The 19,392-nt window shown below is 41.9% G+C and overlaps 1 protein-coding gene across 2 annotated transcripts in view; it reads right to left on the reverse strand.

Annotated features, from left to right (window-relative positions):
• Positions 1-19,392, reverse strand: part of DNAH6 (dynein axonemal heavy chain 6) — a 285,139-nt gene that overhangs the window by 93,934 nt on the left and 171,813 nt on the right. For both annotated transcript variants that reach the window (XR_005718342.1, XM_040224335.1), the window contains exons 46-55: positions 18,911-19,142; positions 15,055-15,207; positions 13,178-13,318; positions 8,737-8,979; positions 7,286-7,453; positions 6,381-6,616; positions 4,564-4,825; positions 3,121-3,244; positions 1,928-2,124; positions 508-711 (exon numbers count right to left, since the gene is read on the reverse strand). Coding sequence is in view for 1 of the 2 variants with exons in the window: in XM_040224335.1 (XP_040080269.1) it covers positions 508-711; positions 1,928-2,124; positions 3,121-3,244; positions 4,564-4,825; positions 6,381-6,616; positions 7,286-7,453; positions 8,737-8,979; positions 13,178-13,318; positions 15,055-15,207; positions 18,911-19,142 (1,960 nt within the window). In the remaining variant the exon portion in view is untranslated. The remainder of the gene's footprint in view (positions 1-507; positions 712-1,927; positions 2,125-3,120; positions 3,245-4,563; positions 4,826-6,380; positions 6,617-7,285; positions 7,454-8,736; positions 8,980-13,177; positions 13,319-15,054; positions 15,208-18,910; positions 19,143-19,392) is intronic.

Raw genomic sequence — 19,392 nt, forward strand, 5'->3', positions numbered from 1 at the left:
TTCATCACGTGAAAGTGAAAGTGTTAGTTGCTTGGTCGTGTTTGACTCCTTGCAACCCCAAGGACTGTAGCCTACCAGGCTCCTCTGTCCATGGAATTCTCCAGGCAAGAATACTGGAGTGGATAACCATTCCCTTCCTGACCCAGGGATTGAACACGAGTCTCTTGCATTGCAGGAGGAAACTTTACCACTAGCGCCAAATTCATCATACTCTGACTTCATTCTGACTCCTCTGACAAGGACTATACAGGAATGGGTTTCTGCTCCCATAGAAAACAGAAAACAAATGGTCAACTCTCTAAATAAAACCAACTAAAAGCAAGTGTGCAGAGCACTTGGACTCTTCCTTTTTTTACTTTCTCCATAAAATGAGGGATGTGAACTAGAAGACATCTTGATGGCCTTGTAGGTTTACGTCCAAGATCTTACAAGTACATTGAAGTCTACTTTTAGAATTTGTAATAGAATGATATTAAGCAGAGTTAATAAGTTGAACTGTTTACACACCTGATCTTGGGGATCAATCATCAAAGGCCACCGTCTGCCTTGAGTGACCAGAATGCCATTTTCCGTCGATGTCAAGTCCCGGGGCAGCCCGTCTGTGTTCCACTGCCGTATTTCGTAGGGATCACCGAGAGTGTTAATGAGACTGAAGTCGGGGTTGATCGGGATCTCCAGAGACTGACAGTCCTGGATCCAATGCTCTATAAGCTGTCGAAGGAGAAAAGCTTACTTGTATATGAGTCAGGAACACTTAGTAAATGAGGATCCACAAAACAAGTTCTACCAGGCTCCACAGGCATCCTGGAATCAGAGCCCAGGACATAAGAAGTGGATAAAGAATTAGGAGATCCAGGGGCTAGAACTACACCATTAGCTAGGTGTGGCTTTGGGCACGTCGTGCGTGCTGTCTGGACCCCAGGTTTCTCAAGTATAAAACACAGGGGTTGTCATGGTAGTCTTCACTCTGGGGAGAGTCTGAGACCACGTGGCGAAGTTGGGGGTTCCCACAATGACCTTGGGTGATCCTGGGAATTAGCAGATGAGGCAGAGGCTATTAGCATTCACCTCCTTCAATGAGTGGTGCAGACATGTACAACAGGGACCTGTCTCCCCCAACAGCACTCCTGGCCCCCTTGCTTGATTAGAATCAGTTGACCCCTGAGCTCCTGGAGAGTCTCTATGAGTCTTACACCAACTAGGTTTTAGAACTCAAGGTCAGGGCAAAACATGTTTTGAAAGGCATTTCATAAAATTGTTTTGCAAATATCTCCAAATAATCCCTGCTCTTTCCCATTGGTGAGCCTGTGTAGCAGCCTCGGCGATTCAGAACACTTCATCCTGGCTGAATTTGGTGCCACTTCTGATCCTAGGGATGGGAGACTCCCTGTCTCTTTTTCTTCTCCCAGGTTGCTGTGTTGTGTAAGCAAAGCTGTGAGTAACTTTCTAAGACAGGAAAGGAAAAGAAGGACTGTGTTAAGGAAAGCCTAGGGGTACAGGGGAGTCCCTTGGACTGCAAGGAGATCAAACTAGTCAATTCTAAAGGAAATCAACTCTGAATATTCAATGAAAGGACTGATGCTGAAGCTCAGAAAGATTGCTGGGAAAGATTGAAGGCAGGAGGAGAAGGGGGTGACAGAGGATGAGATGGTTGGATGGCATCACCAACTCAATGGACATGAGTTTGAGCAAACTCTGGGAGATGGTGAGGGACAGGGAAGCCTGGTGTGCTGCAGTTCACGGGGTAGCAAAGTGTCACACATGACTTAGTGACTGAAGGACAATAGGGGAGGTGGTGGGTAGTGGAATGTAGGCCTAAGTTTCCATCATAGAGAACCTCCCTCTAAATCCAGAAAAATGACTCACACATCCCTCCTCCCCCAGTATCAGCTGCTTCTCAGTCCTCACAGGAAGTACGTTTGCTCACCGATTGCCTGTACTGGGCTGTGAAGGCCCCGTAGTAGGCCACACAAGCTGCTGCTATGAACACATTCCCAACGATATTCGATATCTCCTCGTTGAATTTCTGGATGCTTTCTTCCCATCGGACTTGCTCGTCTCCTAATGCAGCCGTCAGCTTTCCAGCACGTACCAGACGTGCTTTGGTTAGTGCCATCGTCTTTGCTAGAAAATCGAAAGAAAATCAGGTTATGTCATTCAGTATTTTCCTACAGTCTAAGAAGTTTACTCATCTGCTTCTGCTTATAGCAGAATGACCATTATTTGGTTAATGATGTCAATACATCTCTGGGAAACCTCAGGCCAATTTAGCTCAAGTTCTCATTTCAGAGCCAAGTCCAAGTGCTTTGAATCGCCTATGCAGAGAGTTCCTTTCACTTTATTTTAAATTAATTAATTTTAAATTGCAGTATAGTTGCTTTACACAGCTGTGTCAGTTTCTGCTGTACCACAGAGTGAATCAGCCATATATAAATATATCCCATCCTTTTTGGATCGCCTTCCCCTTTAGGTCACCACAGAGCACTGAGTAGAGTTCCCTGTGCTACACAGTAGGTTCTCCTTAGTAATCTATTTTATGGGGCTTCCCTGGTGGCTCAGACAGTTAAGAATCTGCCTGCAATGCAAAAGACCTGGGTTGGATCCCTGGGTCAGGAAGATCCTCTGGAGAAGGAAATGGCAACCCCCTCTAGTATTCTTGCCTGAAGAATTCCATAGACAGAGGAGTCCAGTGGGCTACAGTCGCAAAGAGTCTGATATGAATTTATACATAGGATCAACAGTGTGTATATGTCAATCCCAATTTTTCAATTCATCCTTCCCCATTCCCACTTGGTATCCATATAGTTTGTTCTTCACATCTGTGACAGAGAGCTCCTTTTTGATACTCATTTCTTCTGGCTGAAGACAGAGCTCTCTTCTTGCCCCTGTAGCATTTATTTTCTGGATCAAATTCATGCGCTGCTCTGTCTTATTCAGACATAGAAGTTGAATACATACAATATACTCAGTTCTTCTAATGTTATACTTGAAGGTTAAGGCCATCCATCTAATGCAAATACGCCCATATGTTGGATGGTAACAGATCTGACTGCCTGAAAACACTGTCTCCTTTGGAAAATCTGGCATTTCTTAACCAACACAAATTTTATAGTTACTTACCCAGACTTTCTTTCTCATTCACACTTTTGTCATATTCATCTTGTAAGGCTTGTATTTGTTCTTCCACTTGTCTTAGTAATGCTTGCTTTTCTTTCAAAGTAGCCATAGTGATATCAAGTTCAGCCTAATAAAATCAAGTAAATATTTTAAGAATAAGCTCCTAAGAGGATTGAATTTGCCTATTTATATGGGCTATTTTTAAAAAAATCAGATTTGCTTTCTCTTTCTCCCCAAAAGATTTTGTTCTAAAAGATTTTGATATGATATACAAAATTAAACCAAATATAAAGTAGAATAAAATATAAGAGGAGGACCAAACAGAACAAAACAAAGCCCAATGAATCATAGAAAGATTAGCAAAACAGATGTACTAAGCATTTGGAGGTGAATTAGTTACTACAATGAACTATTAACTTTAAATGCTAAAGCAAGGCTTCCCTGTAACTCTGGCGCCAGGGAGCTGCAACTACTGAGGCCATGTGCTGCAACTACTGAACACCATGAGCCCTGGAGCCCATGCTTCACGACAAGAGAAGCCACTGCAGTGAGAAGCCTATGCACCGAGTAGACCCTGATCACCACAACTAGAGAAAAGGTCTGAACAGCAACGAGGACTCAGTGCAGCTAAAAGTAAATAAGTATTTTAAAGGTGATAAAACAAATGAAATATTCATGCAATAGTGAAAATTAACCTTTCCTAACTAGTTCTCTAGAGCAGAGGTCTGCAACTATGGCTTGCAGGCCAAATCCAGCCTGCTACCTATTTTTGTGTGGTTACAGTTTTAAATGGTTAGGGAAAAAAAAAATCAAAGGAATAATATTTCATAACACATGATAACTATATGAAATTTGAATTTCAATGACCATAAATAAAGTTATATTGAAACACAGCCACACTTGTTCATGTTTGAATCTTTTTTTTTTTTAATCTTTACTTATTTATTTGGCTATGCTGGGTCATAGTTGCGGCATGTAGGATCTTTAGTTGCAGCATATAAACTCTCAATTGCAGCGTGTGAGATCTGGTTCCCTCACCAGGGATCAAACCGGACCCACAGCATTGGGAACGTGAAATAACAATCTCTTCTAGCTACTCTGGTCTTCCCTGATGGCTCAGATGGTAAAGAATCTGCCTGCAACGCAGGAGACCAGGTTCAACTGCTCATTTGAGAAGATCCCCTAAAGAAGGGAATGGCGACCTACTCCAGTATTCTTGCCTGGAGAATTCCATGGACAGAGAAGCCTAGTGGGCTACAGTCCATGAGATCACAAACAGTCAGACACGACTCAGCGACTAACACTTTTGTGAAAACGAAAAATAATCTTCAAGAGCATGATTACTATCTATATTGCATAGGGTCTCAGTGGCACCACAAAAGAAGCTTGAATGTTTGATGATCATGGTCACTGATTCTGTAAGATATCACAACACAGACAATATACCTGTGCAGCACGGAGTTTCTGTCTCTTTGGCTCGACTTCTTTGACAACTCGGGAATACAAATCCATGGCTCTTACCCACATGCACATGGATTTACATGCTTTGGATACTTTCTCAACTTTTTCAGGCACAAAATCAGGATTATTAATATATTTTTGAAGTTTTGCCAGGATTTGAGGCTTAATATTTTCCTTATCATATTCTAAAAGTCTTCTTAGGAAGTTAGAGTCACCAAGAAGTTGCTTTGCTGTTGGCCAGTCAGGTCTAAAAGACACAAATGGTAAGTTAATAGCATTGCAATAAAGGAACGTGACAACAAAAGAAATGTATTCCTTTGAGAACATTAAGATATTATTCTACAGATATATGTCAATTATGCATGATTTCATGGAATTGGACTGCAAGAAGATCAAACCAGTCAGCCCTAAAGGAAATCAATCTTCAATATTCATTGGAAAGACTGATGCTGAAGCTCCAATACTTTAGCCACCTGATGCAAAGAGCTAGTTCATTGGAAAAGACCCTGATGCTGGGAAAGATTGAGAGCAAGAGGAGAAGGGGATGACAGGATGAGATGGTTGGATGGCATCACCAACTCAGTGGACTTGAATTTGAGCAAACTCTGGGAGATAGTGAAGGACACAGAAGCCTGGCATGCTTCAGTCCATGGGGTTGCAAAGAGTTGGACACTACTTAATGACTGAACAACAACAACGTCAACTGTCTATGTCATTAGTTATGTAATGAGTTTAACTTGCTCTGAGTCTTCCTATTATAAAGGAAATACAACACAATTTACTGAAAGCATTTTGCTAGGTTTTAAGAGTACCATGAATTACTACTTTTGTTTTCTAGGCATATATTTATGCTATTTACTTTCATAGTGTGTATAGCCTGTTTTTTCTTTTTAATATTTACAATGATGTTCCCTAAAATGTTCTTATTTACTGGTTGAAAGTGTTAGGTGCTCAGTTGTGTATGACTCTTTGCGATCCCATGGACTGTAGCCCACCAGGCTGCTCCGTCCATGGAATTTTCCAGGCAAGTATACTGGAGTAGGTTGCCATTTCCTCCTCCAAGGGATCTTCCTGGCCCAGGGATCAAATGCGGGTTTCCTAAATTGCAGGCTATCTGAGCCACCAGGGAAGCCCCATTTACTGGTTGAGCTATAGTTATAAAAACTCACTTTGTTTGTATCTAACTGACTTGCAAAATTTGTAGAACAATATTTATGTTAATTTCCACCTAAAATGAGTTTTGTTTTACTGCTACTATTACTATTGTTATTTCTAAGCAAGAGAGAAAATTGAAGATAATCTAAAGAAGCTATAAAGATAGGTGATTAGTGATGTCCAATCTGTGTGTCACTTAAAATTTAAAAAAATACTATTGGAACTTCCCTGGTGGTCCAGTGGTTGGAAATCTGCCTGCCAATGAAGGGGACATGATCTGGGCAAATTCCATGATGTGCCATGGGCCAGCTAAGATTGAGCACCACAACTACTGAAGTCTGCCTGCTCTAGAGCCTGTGCTGTGCATCAAGAGAAGCCACCTCAATGAGAAGCCGGCATACTATAACCGAGCTGGACAGCAGCCCCTGCTCAGGGCAGCTAGAGAAAGCCTGCGTAGCAATGAAGACCAAAATTAAAAATAAATAAATTAATTAAAAAATACTATTAAAGCACCAATCAATTTGTTGGATGACTATTCGAATCAATGAGAGGGTGGAGAAAAGAATGAAACATGTAAATGAGAATGAAGGAAAAAAGCAAAGAAATTCCACCAGGCATTTTGTATTGGGTGATTGTGAGGCACTCACTTGGCATTCAAGAGAATGGAGATGGCCTCCATCACGGTCATGACCATATCTGGGGGCTTTGTGAAAACTCTGATTTCAGATATATCCGCTTTATCTAAGGAATCCAACGCTTTGTTAGCAGCATCGAGGGCAGGGAGCGCTTCTTCAAGATCTCGCTGAGCATCGTCAGCTATGGCTTGGGTCTCTTCAGCTTTCACTTTTGCTATTGCTTCATCTTCTTGCACAATGCTACGGACCTAATCATTGAAACATGACTGCTCAAGTGATCTCAGTATGTGAATTTCAATGTTTAAAAACAAAGTGAATGATGGATAACCAATAAGGACCTATTGTATAGCACATGGAACTCTGTTCAATGTTATGTAGCAGCCTGAATGGGAAGTGGGTTTGGGGGAGAATGGATATATGTATATGTATGGCTGAAACGATTACAACATTGTTTCTTAATTGGCTATACCCCAAAACAAAATAAAAAGTTTAAAAAGTAAAAAAAAACAAGGCAAATAATAGTGAGTTATATTTACCCCTTTGAATCAGACCAATGATGAAAGAAGGTTAGGTATACTGCATTTTATACTCTTCTTTGTCCATCTCAGGCCATGATGATAAAATAATGGAGATAGAGTCATAAGAATGAATAACTGATTCATTCTTGGGAGAAGATTGGATGCTTTATATTTGTAGCTTGTACTTTTCTTACAACTTTCTCTGTCCCATTTCCTCATTCTCAGGGAGAGAGCCAGGATTAAAAGCATGGCTAAACTGATCTACCAGTTCATTGTTTTAACAACATAATTAAATTAAATTTAATAACATGTCTAAAAAGTCCACTTCTTTATCATTGTATGTAAGGGGTCAGCTGGTGGTCAAAGTGTCCTCACCCACTGTCAGGCGATGCTGCATACCTGATCTGCATTTTCTTGATCCACTGCCAATTTGTCCATCAGGGCTTCAACATCTTGTGATTTTGTTAAAAGGACAGGTTCTAAAGCTGAAAGATCTAATTTCATTTTATCTACTAGTACATTTGTTTCTAATAGCTTGGTGAGACCATTCTTCACCCGTTCACGTGCCTAAACGACAAAGAAAATAACTATTATGTTGAGTATTACAAACTATGAGTTTATTGGTATCTCTATCTGATTTATGTACTAGAATTTTGCATTTGCAGAATTAGTGAGTCAGTTTGTAATACTTAACACTGAACGTACAGGAACACATAGCCCTGTAGTTCACCACGGTGGGTTTGCACCCCTGTCCCCTGGCCACGGGAGTAGGGCATCACTGAGGGATCTCACTGTATTAGTTTTAGCCTCTGTGGTAGCTTGGTAGCATGGTGAATGAATTAAGGACAAGTTCAGATGCAAATTCCTGGAGTTCACATCTCTGGGAGCTTGCTTCCTTAGGATGGACCAGCAGGGCTGAGGCCCAATGGAGACAGTGTCCCAGATACTTATCTCTGGTTGCTGATGTGTCCACAGGGGTAGGAAACCCTTGACTAGGATCAAAGGGCAGTATTTGGTAAAGAAGCCACCTGGGAATAACTTTTTTGAGGATGAGACAGAAAAGGTGGCTCAAATAGGCTGGTTTCAAAAATATCTGTCACATTATTTTACTAGGCATACATTTACCAGGTAATATCCATTGAAAAACATTTAAAATATCTAAATGATAAAGGATTTCATTTTTGTTATTTAAAATGTTGAAAATTTTAGGTCATGTTAATAGCTTAATGATGATTACAATGATGACGATGTAGTAAGCAGTCACTATTTTGAGCACTTATTTGTGTCAGATCATATGCCAATATGTCACAAACAGTACCTTATTTAAATTCTACAACAATCCAAGAGGTAGATACAGATTTTTAAAAACCTTATTTTGTACTAAGATTGGAGTAGTTACAAAACCTGCTCCAAGTTGTTCAGGAAGAAAGAGTCAGAATAGAGGTGCTACCTGGTCTGCCTGACACGAGTCCTTGCTCTGAATGGGAACCACTGATAGGTAAGACAACCAAACTCCCATCTCCATTACTAAACCAAAAGTTTTCCTTCTTACTAAACACTGCAGAGGTGGCTAGATATGGGCTTAACTTTAATTCTGTTACAATGTCCATATCACATCCCTGAGTCAAGGAATCTTATGTAAATGATAGAAGACAAAATATTAAGGAAGGGCAAGGCCTCTAAATGACCAACACAATATACTTTTTGGTCATACTGTAGGTTGTCAAGGGCATGTTAGGATGGAGAGATGTCCAATAGGCAAGATGGCACATAGATCTTACACATTCTGGTAAAGGTTTTGAGACCAAGCCAAAAAAAATTTTTTTTTAAATTAATAATATTAAACTTACAGAAACTAACTGCTTCCTCTTTTCAGTCAGCATAGACAGGTAGAGATTGATGAGTTCCAAGTAGGAAGTGGGTGTTGTGTAGTACCGTCTCCGGAGCTCCATGTAATAGCGCTCCGCCATATTGGAGACACTCAGGTGGACATTCACACACATGAGGGAAAGCTTTTCTCTCAGTTCTTCATTTGTGGCATCAACATTTGAGAAAAACGTCTTTGATACAGAAAGAAGTGCTTCTCTGGGCCACTGTAAATAAAGATATGATTTGGAAAGTCAGTTGCTCATTTCCATAATGCACAGTTTAACTATTAAGAAAAATGCATTTCTCTGCAACTCTTCCTCACTTTGGCCCCCCTTCACTGTAACTCCTACTTGTGTCCATGATGTTTCATGAACTGAATGGCTGTGTTCAATAGATGGGCATCTGGGTCTGCATTTGCTGACCCCAGCACAGTGTCTGCTACATAGAAGTTATTCAATAACTACTGTTGGTTGAATGGATAAGTTAGTTCAGTCACTCAGTTGTGTCCGACTCTTTGTGACCCCCATGGACTGCAGCATGCCAGGCATCCTTGTCTATCACCAACTCCCAGAGCTTACTCAAACTCATGTCCATTGAGTCGGTAATGCCATCCAATAATCTCATCATCTGTCATCCCCTTCTTCTCCCACCTTTAATCTTTCCCAGCATCAGGGCCTTTTCAAATGAGTCAGTTCTTCAGATCAGGTGACCAAAGTATTGGAGCTTCAGCTTCAGCATCAGTCCTTCCAATGAATATTCAGGACTGATTTCCTTTAGGATGGACTGGTTGGATCTCCTTGCAGTCCAAGGGATTCTCAAGAGTCTTCTCCAACACCACAGTTCAAAAGCAGCAATTCTTCAGTGCTCAGCTTTCTATATAGTCCAACTCCCACATCCATATGTGATTACTGGAAAAACCAAAGCCTTGACTAGACAGACCTTTGTTGGCAAGGGAATATCTCTGCCTTTTAATATGCTATCTAAGTTGGTTGAATGAATGTCTAGGTTGAATGAATAAACGTGGCTGTTTTTAATTTCATAACTAAAATCACATACAGGGATCTCATGTCCTTACTCTGCCTATTATACAATTTGAATTTGGTGTAATCACTGTCCTGTTCACCTCAACTCATTTGCTCCTCTCCTAACCCTTTGAGCTCAGCTGAACGTCAGTCAAGTGCAACTCTCTGTTACCCTCACGTCTACAATCATGCAGCTAGCACAGCTAGAGAAAAACCCATAGCTGTGCTAACTGGTCTCATTGTCAATTCATGACAACTAGCTCAAGCGAGTTCTTAGTGCAGCCCAGAAAAACTTGTGTTGTCTCACCCATCACTTCTAATTTCCCTGAGTATTTCACACCCTATGTTACTTCCTAAGACTACTAACACTTCCTCTTTCTTCTTCACCATTCATGACTTTGCTTCCCACATAATTAAAAAAATAGAAGCAATGCAAATAGAATTTCAGTGAGCTTTCACCTTGTCTTCCCCTCTACCTGCATTTTATGCTTTGGGGTGAGCTATGCGTGCTTCCTGCCCAGGTCAGCCCCTTCACTGGGAACTCTGTCCCATCTCTTTTTGCCTATTCAGTCATGTTGGTCCAGCAATGTGTAACTCTGTCTGCTGCACCATCAATATTATTCTGTTTTCTGAATCATTTCCATCAGCACACATGTGTTGCTTGTTTTCCCCACTTAAACATACTTCTCTCTTGACCTCACATACCCCTCTGGCTATTACTCATCTCTTGGTACTCTTTTGGGGCAAAACTCCTTGAAAGGTTTGTCTCTGATTCTTCTTCCTTCTTCTCTTTTGAACCTTGTCCCTCATCAGTTCAGTTCAGTCACTCAGTCATGTCCGACTCTTTGCGATCCCATGAACCGCAGCATGCCAGGCCTCCCTGTCCATCACCAACTCCTGGAGTCCACCCAAATCCATGTCCATCAAGTCGATGATGCCATCCAACCATCTCATCTTCTGTCATCCTCTTCTCCTCCTAGCCTCAACCTTTCCCATTATCAGGGTCTTGTCCAATGAGTGAGCTCTTTACATCAGGTGGCCAAAGTGTTGGAGTTTCAGCTTCAACATCAGTCCTTCCAATGAACACCCAGGACTGATCTCCTTTAGGATGGACTGGTTGGATCTCCTTGCAGTCCAAGGGACTCTCAAGAGTCTTCTCCAACACCACAGTTCAAAAGCATCACTTCTTTGGCGCTTAGCTTTCTTCATAGTCCAACTCTCACATCCATAAAAGACTACTGGGAAAACCATAGCCTTGACTAGATGGACCTTTGTTGGCAGAGTAATGTCTCTGCTTTTGAATATGCTGTCTAGGTTGGTCATAACTTTCCTTCCAAGGAGTAAGCGTCTTTTAATTTCATGGCTGCAATCACCATCTGCAGTGATTTTGGAGCCCAGAAAAATAAAGTCAGCCACTGTTTCCACTATTTCCCCATCTATCTACCATGAAATGATGGGACCAGATGCCATGATCTTTGTTTTCTGAATGTTGAGCTTTAAGCCAACTTTTTCACTCTCCTCTTTCACTTTCATCAAGAGGCTCTTTAGTTCTTCTTCACTTTCTGCCATAAGGGTGGTGTCATCTGTATATCTGAGGTTATGATATTTCTCCCGGCAATCTTGATTCCAGCTTTTGCTTCATCCAGCCCAGCATTTCTCATGATGTACTCTGCATATAAGTTAAATAAGCAGGGTGACAATACACAGCCTTGACGTACTCCTTTTCCTATTTGAAACCAGTCTGTTGTTCCATGTCACACAGGTTTCTCAAGAGGCAGGTCAGGTGGTCTGGTATTTCCATCTCTTTCAGAATTTTCCACAGTTTATTATGGTCCACACAGTCAAAGGCTTTGGCATAGTCGATAAAGTAGAAATAGATGTTTCTCTGGAACTCTCTTGCTTTATCGATGATCCAGTGGATGTTGGCAATTTGATCTCTGGTTCCTCTGCCTTTTCTAAAACCAGCTTGAACATCTGGAAGTTCACGATTGACGTATTGTTGAAGCCTGGCTTGGAGAATTTTGAGCATTACTTTACTAGTGTGTGAGATGAGTGCAACTGCGTGGTAGTTTGAGCATTCTTTGGCATTGCCTTTCTTTGGTATTGGAATGAAAACTGACCTTTTCCAGTCCTGTGGCCACTGCTGAGTTCCACATTTGCTGGCATGTTGAGTGCAGCACTTTCACAGCGTCATTCCCCCCATCACTCCATTGAAATAACTCTTGTCAAGATCATTGATAACCTCTACATTGACAAATTTAATAGTTTCCTCTTCTTTATAAATTCTATTCGCATTTGTTCAATGATTGCCATTGTCAACCCTTGCATGTGAGTAAATTCCCAGTGGGTTTTGAAGCTAATGTATGTACCCTTGAGTTCTTAGTGGACAGTGTGTTACCTTTTTAAAATCAAGCAGCTTCAGACACATACCTGAAAAAGACAAAAACTCTAATTCGAAAAGATACATGGCCCCCAGTGTTCACAGCAGCACTATTTACAATAGCCAGGAGATGGAAGTGACCTAATTGTCCAGATACAGACAAATGGATAAAGAAGATGTGATATACATACACACACACACACATATGTACATATATACAATGGAATACTAATCAGCTGTAAAATAGAATGAAATATTGCCATTTAAAAGCAACATGGATAGACCTAGAGATTATCATACTAAGTGAAGTTGGACAGAGAAAGACAAATATCATATGATATCACTTATATGTGGAATCTAAAAAAATGATACAAATAAACTTACAAAACAGAAACAGACTCACAGACACAGTAAACAAACTTGTGGTCACTAAAGGGGAAAGGTGGGAGCAGGGATAAATTGAGAATTTGGGATGAACATATACATACAATTATATATAGGTGGCTCAGATGGTGGGCTGCCGTCTATGGGTTGCACAGAGTCAGACACGACTGAAGCGACTTAGCAGCAGCAGCAGCGGATGGTAGAGAATCTTCCCTCAAAGCAGGAGACTGGGGTTCAATCCCTGGGTTGGGAAGATCTCCTGGAGAAGGAGATGGCTACCCACTCCAGTGTTCTTACCTGGAGAATGGTGGGTTACAGTCCATGGGGTTATAGAGTTGGACGCCATTGAGTCACTAACACTTTCACTTATATAAAACAGATAAACAACAAGGACCTATACTGTATAGCACAGGGAATTGTATTCAACATTTTATAATAACCTAAATGGAAAATAATCCAATATATATATATATGTGTGTACATATGTATATGTACACACATATATAACTGAATATATATGTAACTGAATCACTTTGCTGTACACCTGAAACACTGTAAATCAATTACACTTTAATAAAAAAAATTAAAGTCAAGCAAGTCCAACTTCTCAAAGAGATATGTTGTGATGTCACTGACCTGGACAAACCAGTCAATGGTGCAGCAGTTCACAAGGGATGGAAACATCCGGCATCGGGACCGGAAGGCCTCCCCAACGGGGCTCATGCAGAGCACAATGTGCAGCTTCTGACGGACTCTGCTGATGAAATACTGAAACACCTGACAAAAAGAAAGATACTTTCAATTTAGAATAAGGCTGAACCCATGATGAAAATAAATGTTGGCTAATGCATCTGACTCTACCAATACCAAATTTAAAGTTTGTGGAGTGGATGCGTGAATTGTTTTAACATCCCATTCCAAGTCCCTTCTTCTCATGCAGACTCAAAGGATTAAATGATATTTTTCAGACTCTGTTGCAACTTGGGTTTGGGATGTGATATGAGTACTCTTCATCAGTGGATTTAAGAGACCCCTTGAATAAAGTGGAGAGGTGTGTTCATACAACGTTTTGCTTTGAGGTAGAAGACCACTGGGAGAGAGAGACACGGTGCAGGGCAAATATTTTTGCAGGTGCAGAGCCCAGCAGAAATGACATGGACCTGTTATCACTATCATTGGATGTGGCTCCTTACTTCAGCTCCTCCCAACACGGTGGGGGACACGTGGCTTGGGAGCTGAAGCAGTAGCATTCTGGGTTAGAGGCTTCCTGGCTCAGCAGAATGACTGTGGCAGACACAGCAGTGTCCTTGACTGTTGACTTCTACAGTGTCATTTCAGAATCATTTCAAGGAATTCAGCATGGCATCCCTTTGTTTAGCCCTCCCAATGTTAAAGCCACTTCTGCTTATAATAGTTGTCTGTGCCCGTAAGTCCTGACCTAGCAGTGGAGGGAATTCTCATGAAAGGACACAGAAGAGATAATATGAGAAAGAGTGGCCAAAAAAGATAAGATGCAGAAAGAAGAGAAAGACCTGGGATAGACAAGCAGTGGCTTAGAGAATCTAGCACAGTGTTGGAGAAATGAAAGTGGACCGCAGCTGTGTTTTGTGCATGTGTGTGTGTGTGTGAGAGAGAGAATGCATTTCATAATTCTGCTGATAGGCTATTGTTGTTTAGTTGTGAAGTCATGTGCAACTCTTTTTGCAACCCTATGGACTGTAGCCTGCCAAGCTTCTCTGCCCATGGGGTTTCCCAGTCAAGAATACTTCAGTGGGTTGCCATTTCCTTCTCTAGGGGATCTTCCGGATGGACCCAGGGATTGAACCTGAGTCTCCTTCATTGTCAGGAGGATTCTTTACCACTGAGCCACCTGGGAAGCCCTCTTGCTGACAGGACATGGAGTCAAAAGCACTGAACTCCTCAGGCAGGGCACTGGGGGTGTGTGAAATAAACTTGTATTTAAGAAGGACAAGAGAAGCTTTCCAGTTTGGATAGGACGATGACCCTCTGTGGAGAAGGCAATGGCACCCCACTCCAGTACTCTTGCCTGGGAAATCCCATGGATGGAGGAGCCTGGTGGGCTGCAGTCCATGGGGTCACTAGGAGTCGGACACGACTGAGCAACTTCACTTTCACTTTTCACTTTCATGCATTGGAGAAGGAAATGGCCACCCACTCCAGTGTTCTTGCCTGGAGAATCCCAGGGACAGGGGAGCCTGGTGGGCTGCTGTCTCTGGGGTCTCACGGAGTCGGACATGACTGAAGCGACTTAGCAGCAGCAGCATGACCCTCTGTAGGTAGTAGGGATTCTGTTTTGTGCTTTCCCTAAGCATCTCCGGAAGTCTCATGAACCAATGCTTTAAATATAGGAAATAAAGTACACAGGATTAAAAACAAATTACATTGAAAAAATTCTACCCATGGACTGCTTAAAAGGGTTTGTGGATGACTGGAAAAAGGCTGAGACAACTTTTTCTTTTCCCAAATCTTATTACCATTTTGACATGTCTTACCTCATCTCTATTTCCCTCCGAAATTCCTACTTCTTTTGCTCTTGGTCTGGTGGCTGCTAAAACCTGCTCCAGTTCATCCTTTTCAAATAAATTAGGCACTTCACCTGAGTTCAGAATGTTATTTATATCTTCTAGAAACTCTTCCACTACAATCTGTAGAAGAAAGCAGAGTGGTCATTATAAGTTAGTCAACCATTTTACATTTACTTCCTATACATTATAAAGCAAATATATGATCTAAAATTCACATTGAATTAATTTTATCTTTAAAAGAAGATAGCCTTGGGGGATCAAACCAGTCAATACTAAAGGAAATCAACCCTGAGTATTCACCGGAAGGACTGATGCTGAAGCTCCAATACTTTGGCCATCTGATGCCAAGAACTAATTCATTGGAAAAGACCATGATGCTGGGAAAGATTGAGGGCAGGAGGAGAAGGGGGTGACAGAGAATGAAATGGTTGGATGGCATCACTGACTCTATGGACATGAATCTGAGTAAACTCCAGGAGAGAGTGAAGGACAGGGAAGCTTGGCGTGCTGCAGTTCATGGGGTTGCAAAAGTCAGACACAACTTGGCGACTGAACAACTACAACAATCTTGGGAAGCAGCCAAGATGTTAAAGCAGGATAACCCTGAGCTCACCTCCTCCCACGGACACACCAAAATTACAACTATTTACAGAGCAATGATGAATGAGAATGACCTACTTAATGCATAGAAATAAAAACAGAATTAGGCAAAATGAGGCAACAGAAGAGTATGTTGCAAATAAAAGAAAAGTGAAAGTGTTAGAGGCTCAGTCCTGTCTGACTGTTTGTGACCCCATGGGCTGTAGCCCACCAGGCTCCTTTAGCCATGGGATTCTCCAGGCAGAAATACTGGAGTGGATTGCCATTTCCAGGAATGAGATAAAATCCCAGAAGAAGAGTAAATGATGTCCTCTTCCAGATTTTACTGGTCCACTTTGGCAGAGATTGTTCTTTGCCAGTCAGCTCAGTTTGGGTTTCTGGACATGTCAACTGGTAACATCTTTGAGCAGGTGGGACTTGCTATCAGTGTCTATTTTGGGGTGAGGACAATGCCTGAGCTCTGAGGTCATGGGTGATGCTACTGGCTGAGAACAGTTGGACAGGACTTCCGACTTGGTTTTGAATGAGCAAGGCTATAGGATGAACTTTGTGATTGCCTGGGTTCTCTGATCAGGTTTCCTAGACTATCAGAACTGGGTACTATACTTAGCAGTAGATGGCACTAGGAATTAGCTTTCCTGTCCTGGCAGAGTGGAATAACTGGCTTCATGTGCAACAAGGATGCCTGTGGTCTTGACTCTAGCCATCCTGCCTGGCTGAGTGGTTCACTAGCTTTGCAGTGTGGATGATCTGCTCTTCCTGCCAGACTCCTAAGCACTGCTGGGCTACAGAGCTTTCCAGGTGTTCTGGTCAGGCTCTTTGGCCGGGAAGGGCCAAGAGGTACACTCGGCAGAGAGCAGGGTGTGACTCAGTTCCCCTGCCTGGGTGAGTTGGGGGCCTGACCAGGCTCCAGGGCTGGCAAGGCACTTCATTTGAGGACTTTGAATCAGGCAGATCTGCATCTGCTGAGCTCCTTGGTCAGACTGACTCTGTGTATGAGTAAAGCTGCTGGCTTGGACCATTACTTGGGTGCTGAGGGTAAGAACTTGGTCTGTCATGACTGGAGTCCTGGTTATTATATCCTCAAGGCTTCTATGACATAACTGGATTCCTAGGGATCAAGTGCTGCAGAGTCTCTCACCATCTCTGTGATTCGAGACTGGAGTGAAACCCCAACGTGGCCCAGAATACCGGGGAGCAGGATGTCCGTCCTGGCCTCTTTCTTCCCACTGGAGGAACTGGCAGGCTCAGGGGAGACCTCTTAATGTGATGCTGTGATGGCCTGGGGGTAGGGCAGTGTGGTCAGTGTGTAACTGATCCTCTTACCCTTCTAACATGATCTATCTCAGTCTCTGTGGCATGGGGGTATGCTTCGGCCTCACCCCCATGTCCTAGGACTTTCTCCATGTCTTATCCATGAATGATTGTTAGTTGTTCTTGTGAGGCGGAGCAAAGTGGGGACTGAGCTATATGGCCGTCTTGGTGATGTCACTTGCTGTCACTTTGTTCTTGCATTATTTTCCTGAAGTCATGAAATTATCTGTGTTCTCTTGCGACTCTCAGAGAATCTTTAGAATGATTATTTTGAATTCTTTGTGGGCCAGCTTGTGGATCTCCATTTCTTGGGGCCAGTTATAGGAGGTTTACCATGGAGTTACATTCCCCTGGTTCTTCACGATCCCTGTAGACTTAAGCAGTGTCAGTGTATTAGAAGAAGGAGTCACTTCTTCCAGATTTCATAGGATGACTTTGGTAAGGGAAGACTTTTACCTGTAGCTTGGGGCACACTGGGGTGTTAGACTCCAGGCCTAGGGAGGCAGGGCATCAGATGTGGGGGCATGTAGTATGTGAAGGTTATGTCTCTTCCACTCAGGCTACTGGGGTCCACAGGATCAACTACTACGTGCACTCTGTGAACACTGCAGAAGGTTTGCAGAGGGTGCAAGGGTCACTGCCGTCTTCAGCGGTGCCTCCATGTGCAGGGCCCAGGGCAGGGAGCTGCTGGTGGCCACATATTCAATTCTTGTTTGTAAAAGATATTTACAAACTCAGATATAAGCTCACTGCATGTAACATATGTTAAAAATATTTTTCCTATTTTGTGATCATACTTAGTCATGTTTACAGTGTTTTGGAAACTAAAATGAAGTTAAAATATTTATATGTCAGATTTATCACTTATTCTTTGGATGATTTCTGTTTAAAAAATTAATTAAAATTTATATATATGTATTAAAAATTTTTGTTGGAGTATAGTTGATTTACAATGTTGTGTTAGTTTCAGGTGTAAAACAAAGTGAATCAGTTATACATATACCTATATCTACTCTTTTTTAAGATTCTTTTCCCATATTGGCCATTATAGAATATTTAGTAGAGTTCCCTGTACTGTACAGTATGTCCTTAGTAGTTACTTATTTTCCCTAATATTAAAATACCCAAGTGTAATCAATGTAGAAAATGAAGTGAAGTGAAGTGAAAGTCGCTCAGTCGTGTCTGACTCTTTGTAACCCCATGGATTACACAGTCCATGGAATTCTCTAGGCCAGAATACTGGAGTATGTAGCCCTTCCCTTCTCCAGGGGATCTTCCCAACCCAGGGATCAAACTCAGGTCTCCCACTTTGCAGGTGGATTCTTTAGCAGTTGAGCCATTTTATTAGAGAATAAATTAAAAATCAGTTAAATTGGTTGTGGTAGACATGAATGTAATCCTACTTTAAAGTTAATTTAACTAAAATATAGCCATTATTTTTTCCTTTTCTTGAGTAAAGCAAATCTCCCTAGTTGATTTCACTTAGGGAATTACTTTTTTATATTTACCTCCACAGAAATAGCTTATCACCTTCTGCTGTCTATGTCTTTCCTCTCCAAGTTAAGTCCCTTCTTAATGCTCTTAACCTCTGCTTACATTTTCTTATGTAGAATTTAAAGATGGAAGTAATAGTTGTTAAAAGAAGTAGTATTTTATAAGGTTCAAGAACTCTGTTATTAGATGGAAAGATTCCCTGAACTACATCATTCATACAAGCTATTTGAAGGACAGGTGCGATTATAACACGTGTCCTTTTCCTGTTCTTGTTTTTGTGTGAAAGTCGCTCAGTCGTGTCCAACTCTTTGTGACCCCATGGACTATACAGTCCATGGAATTCTCTAGGCCAGAATACTGGAGTGGGTAGCCTTTCCCTTTCCTGTTCTTGCTCTTTGGTTATTTAAATATGTACCTGGGTGTCTGTGAAGAGGAAAACCATATTCCTGTCTTCTACACCAGCCAGTTTGTACAGCTTCCTCAGGTCCTCATGAAAACTGTCATAATTATATCCCCGGCTCAACTCAATCTGCAAACATCTATAACCACATATATGAGCTGCGAGCCTTGTAAGAGACTGCTTTCCTGTGCCTCCCACTCCAACCAGCAGGGCGTTGCCTCTCTCCTGACGAATCATGCGAGCGATCCTGTGGGAGACAAAGCAGAAAAAGGTTTAGTTATGGGGTACAAATGTGGCTTCTGCTCTGAGGGCCCACCCCAGAGTGGAAGGCTAGTGGCTGCTGGAGGGTTATTTCCCAGCCAAAGGCCACAGGAAAGAATAGGGTATGTCTGAGGTTCATGGTTGGGAGAAAAGCACTGGGGGTTTCCTTATAGCCATCTCTCGTCCATTTCACAGGCTGTCGACTTTGGTCATGAAAATTGAGAAAATCAAATATA

Source organism: Oryx dammah, unplaced genomic scaffold (assembly GCF_014754425.2).
Source record: "Oryx dammah isolate SB20612 unplaced genomic scaffold, SCBI_Odam_1.1 HiC_scaffold_25, whole genome shotgun sequence".
NCBI classification, from domain to species: Eukaryota; Metazoa; Chordata; class Mammalia; order Artiodactyla; family Bovidae; genus Oryx; species Oryx dammah.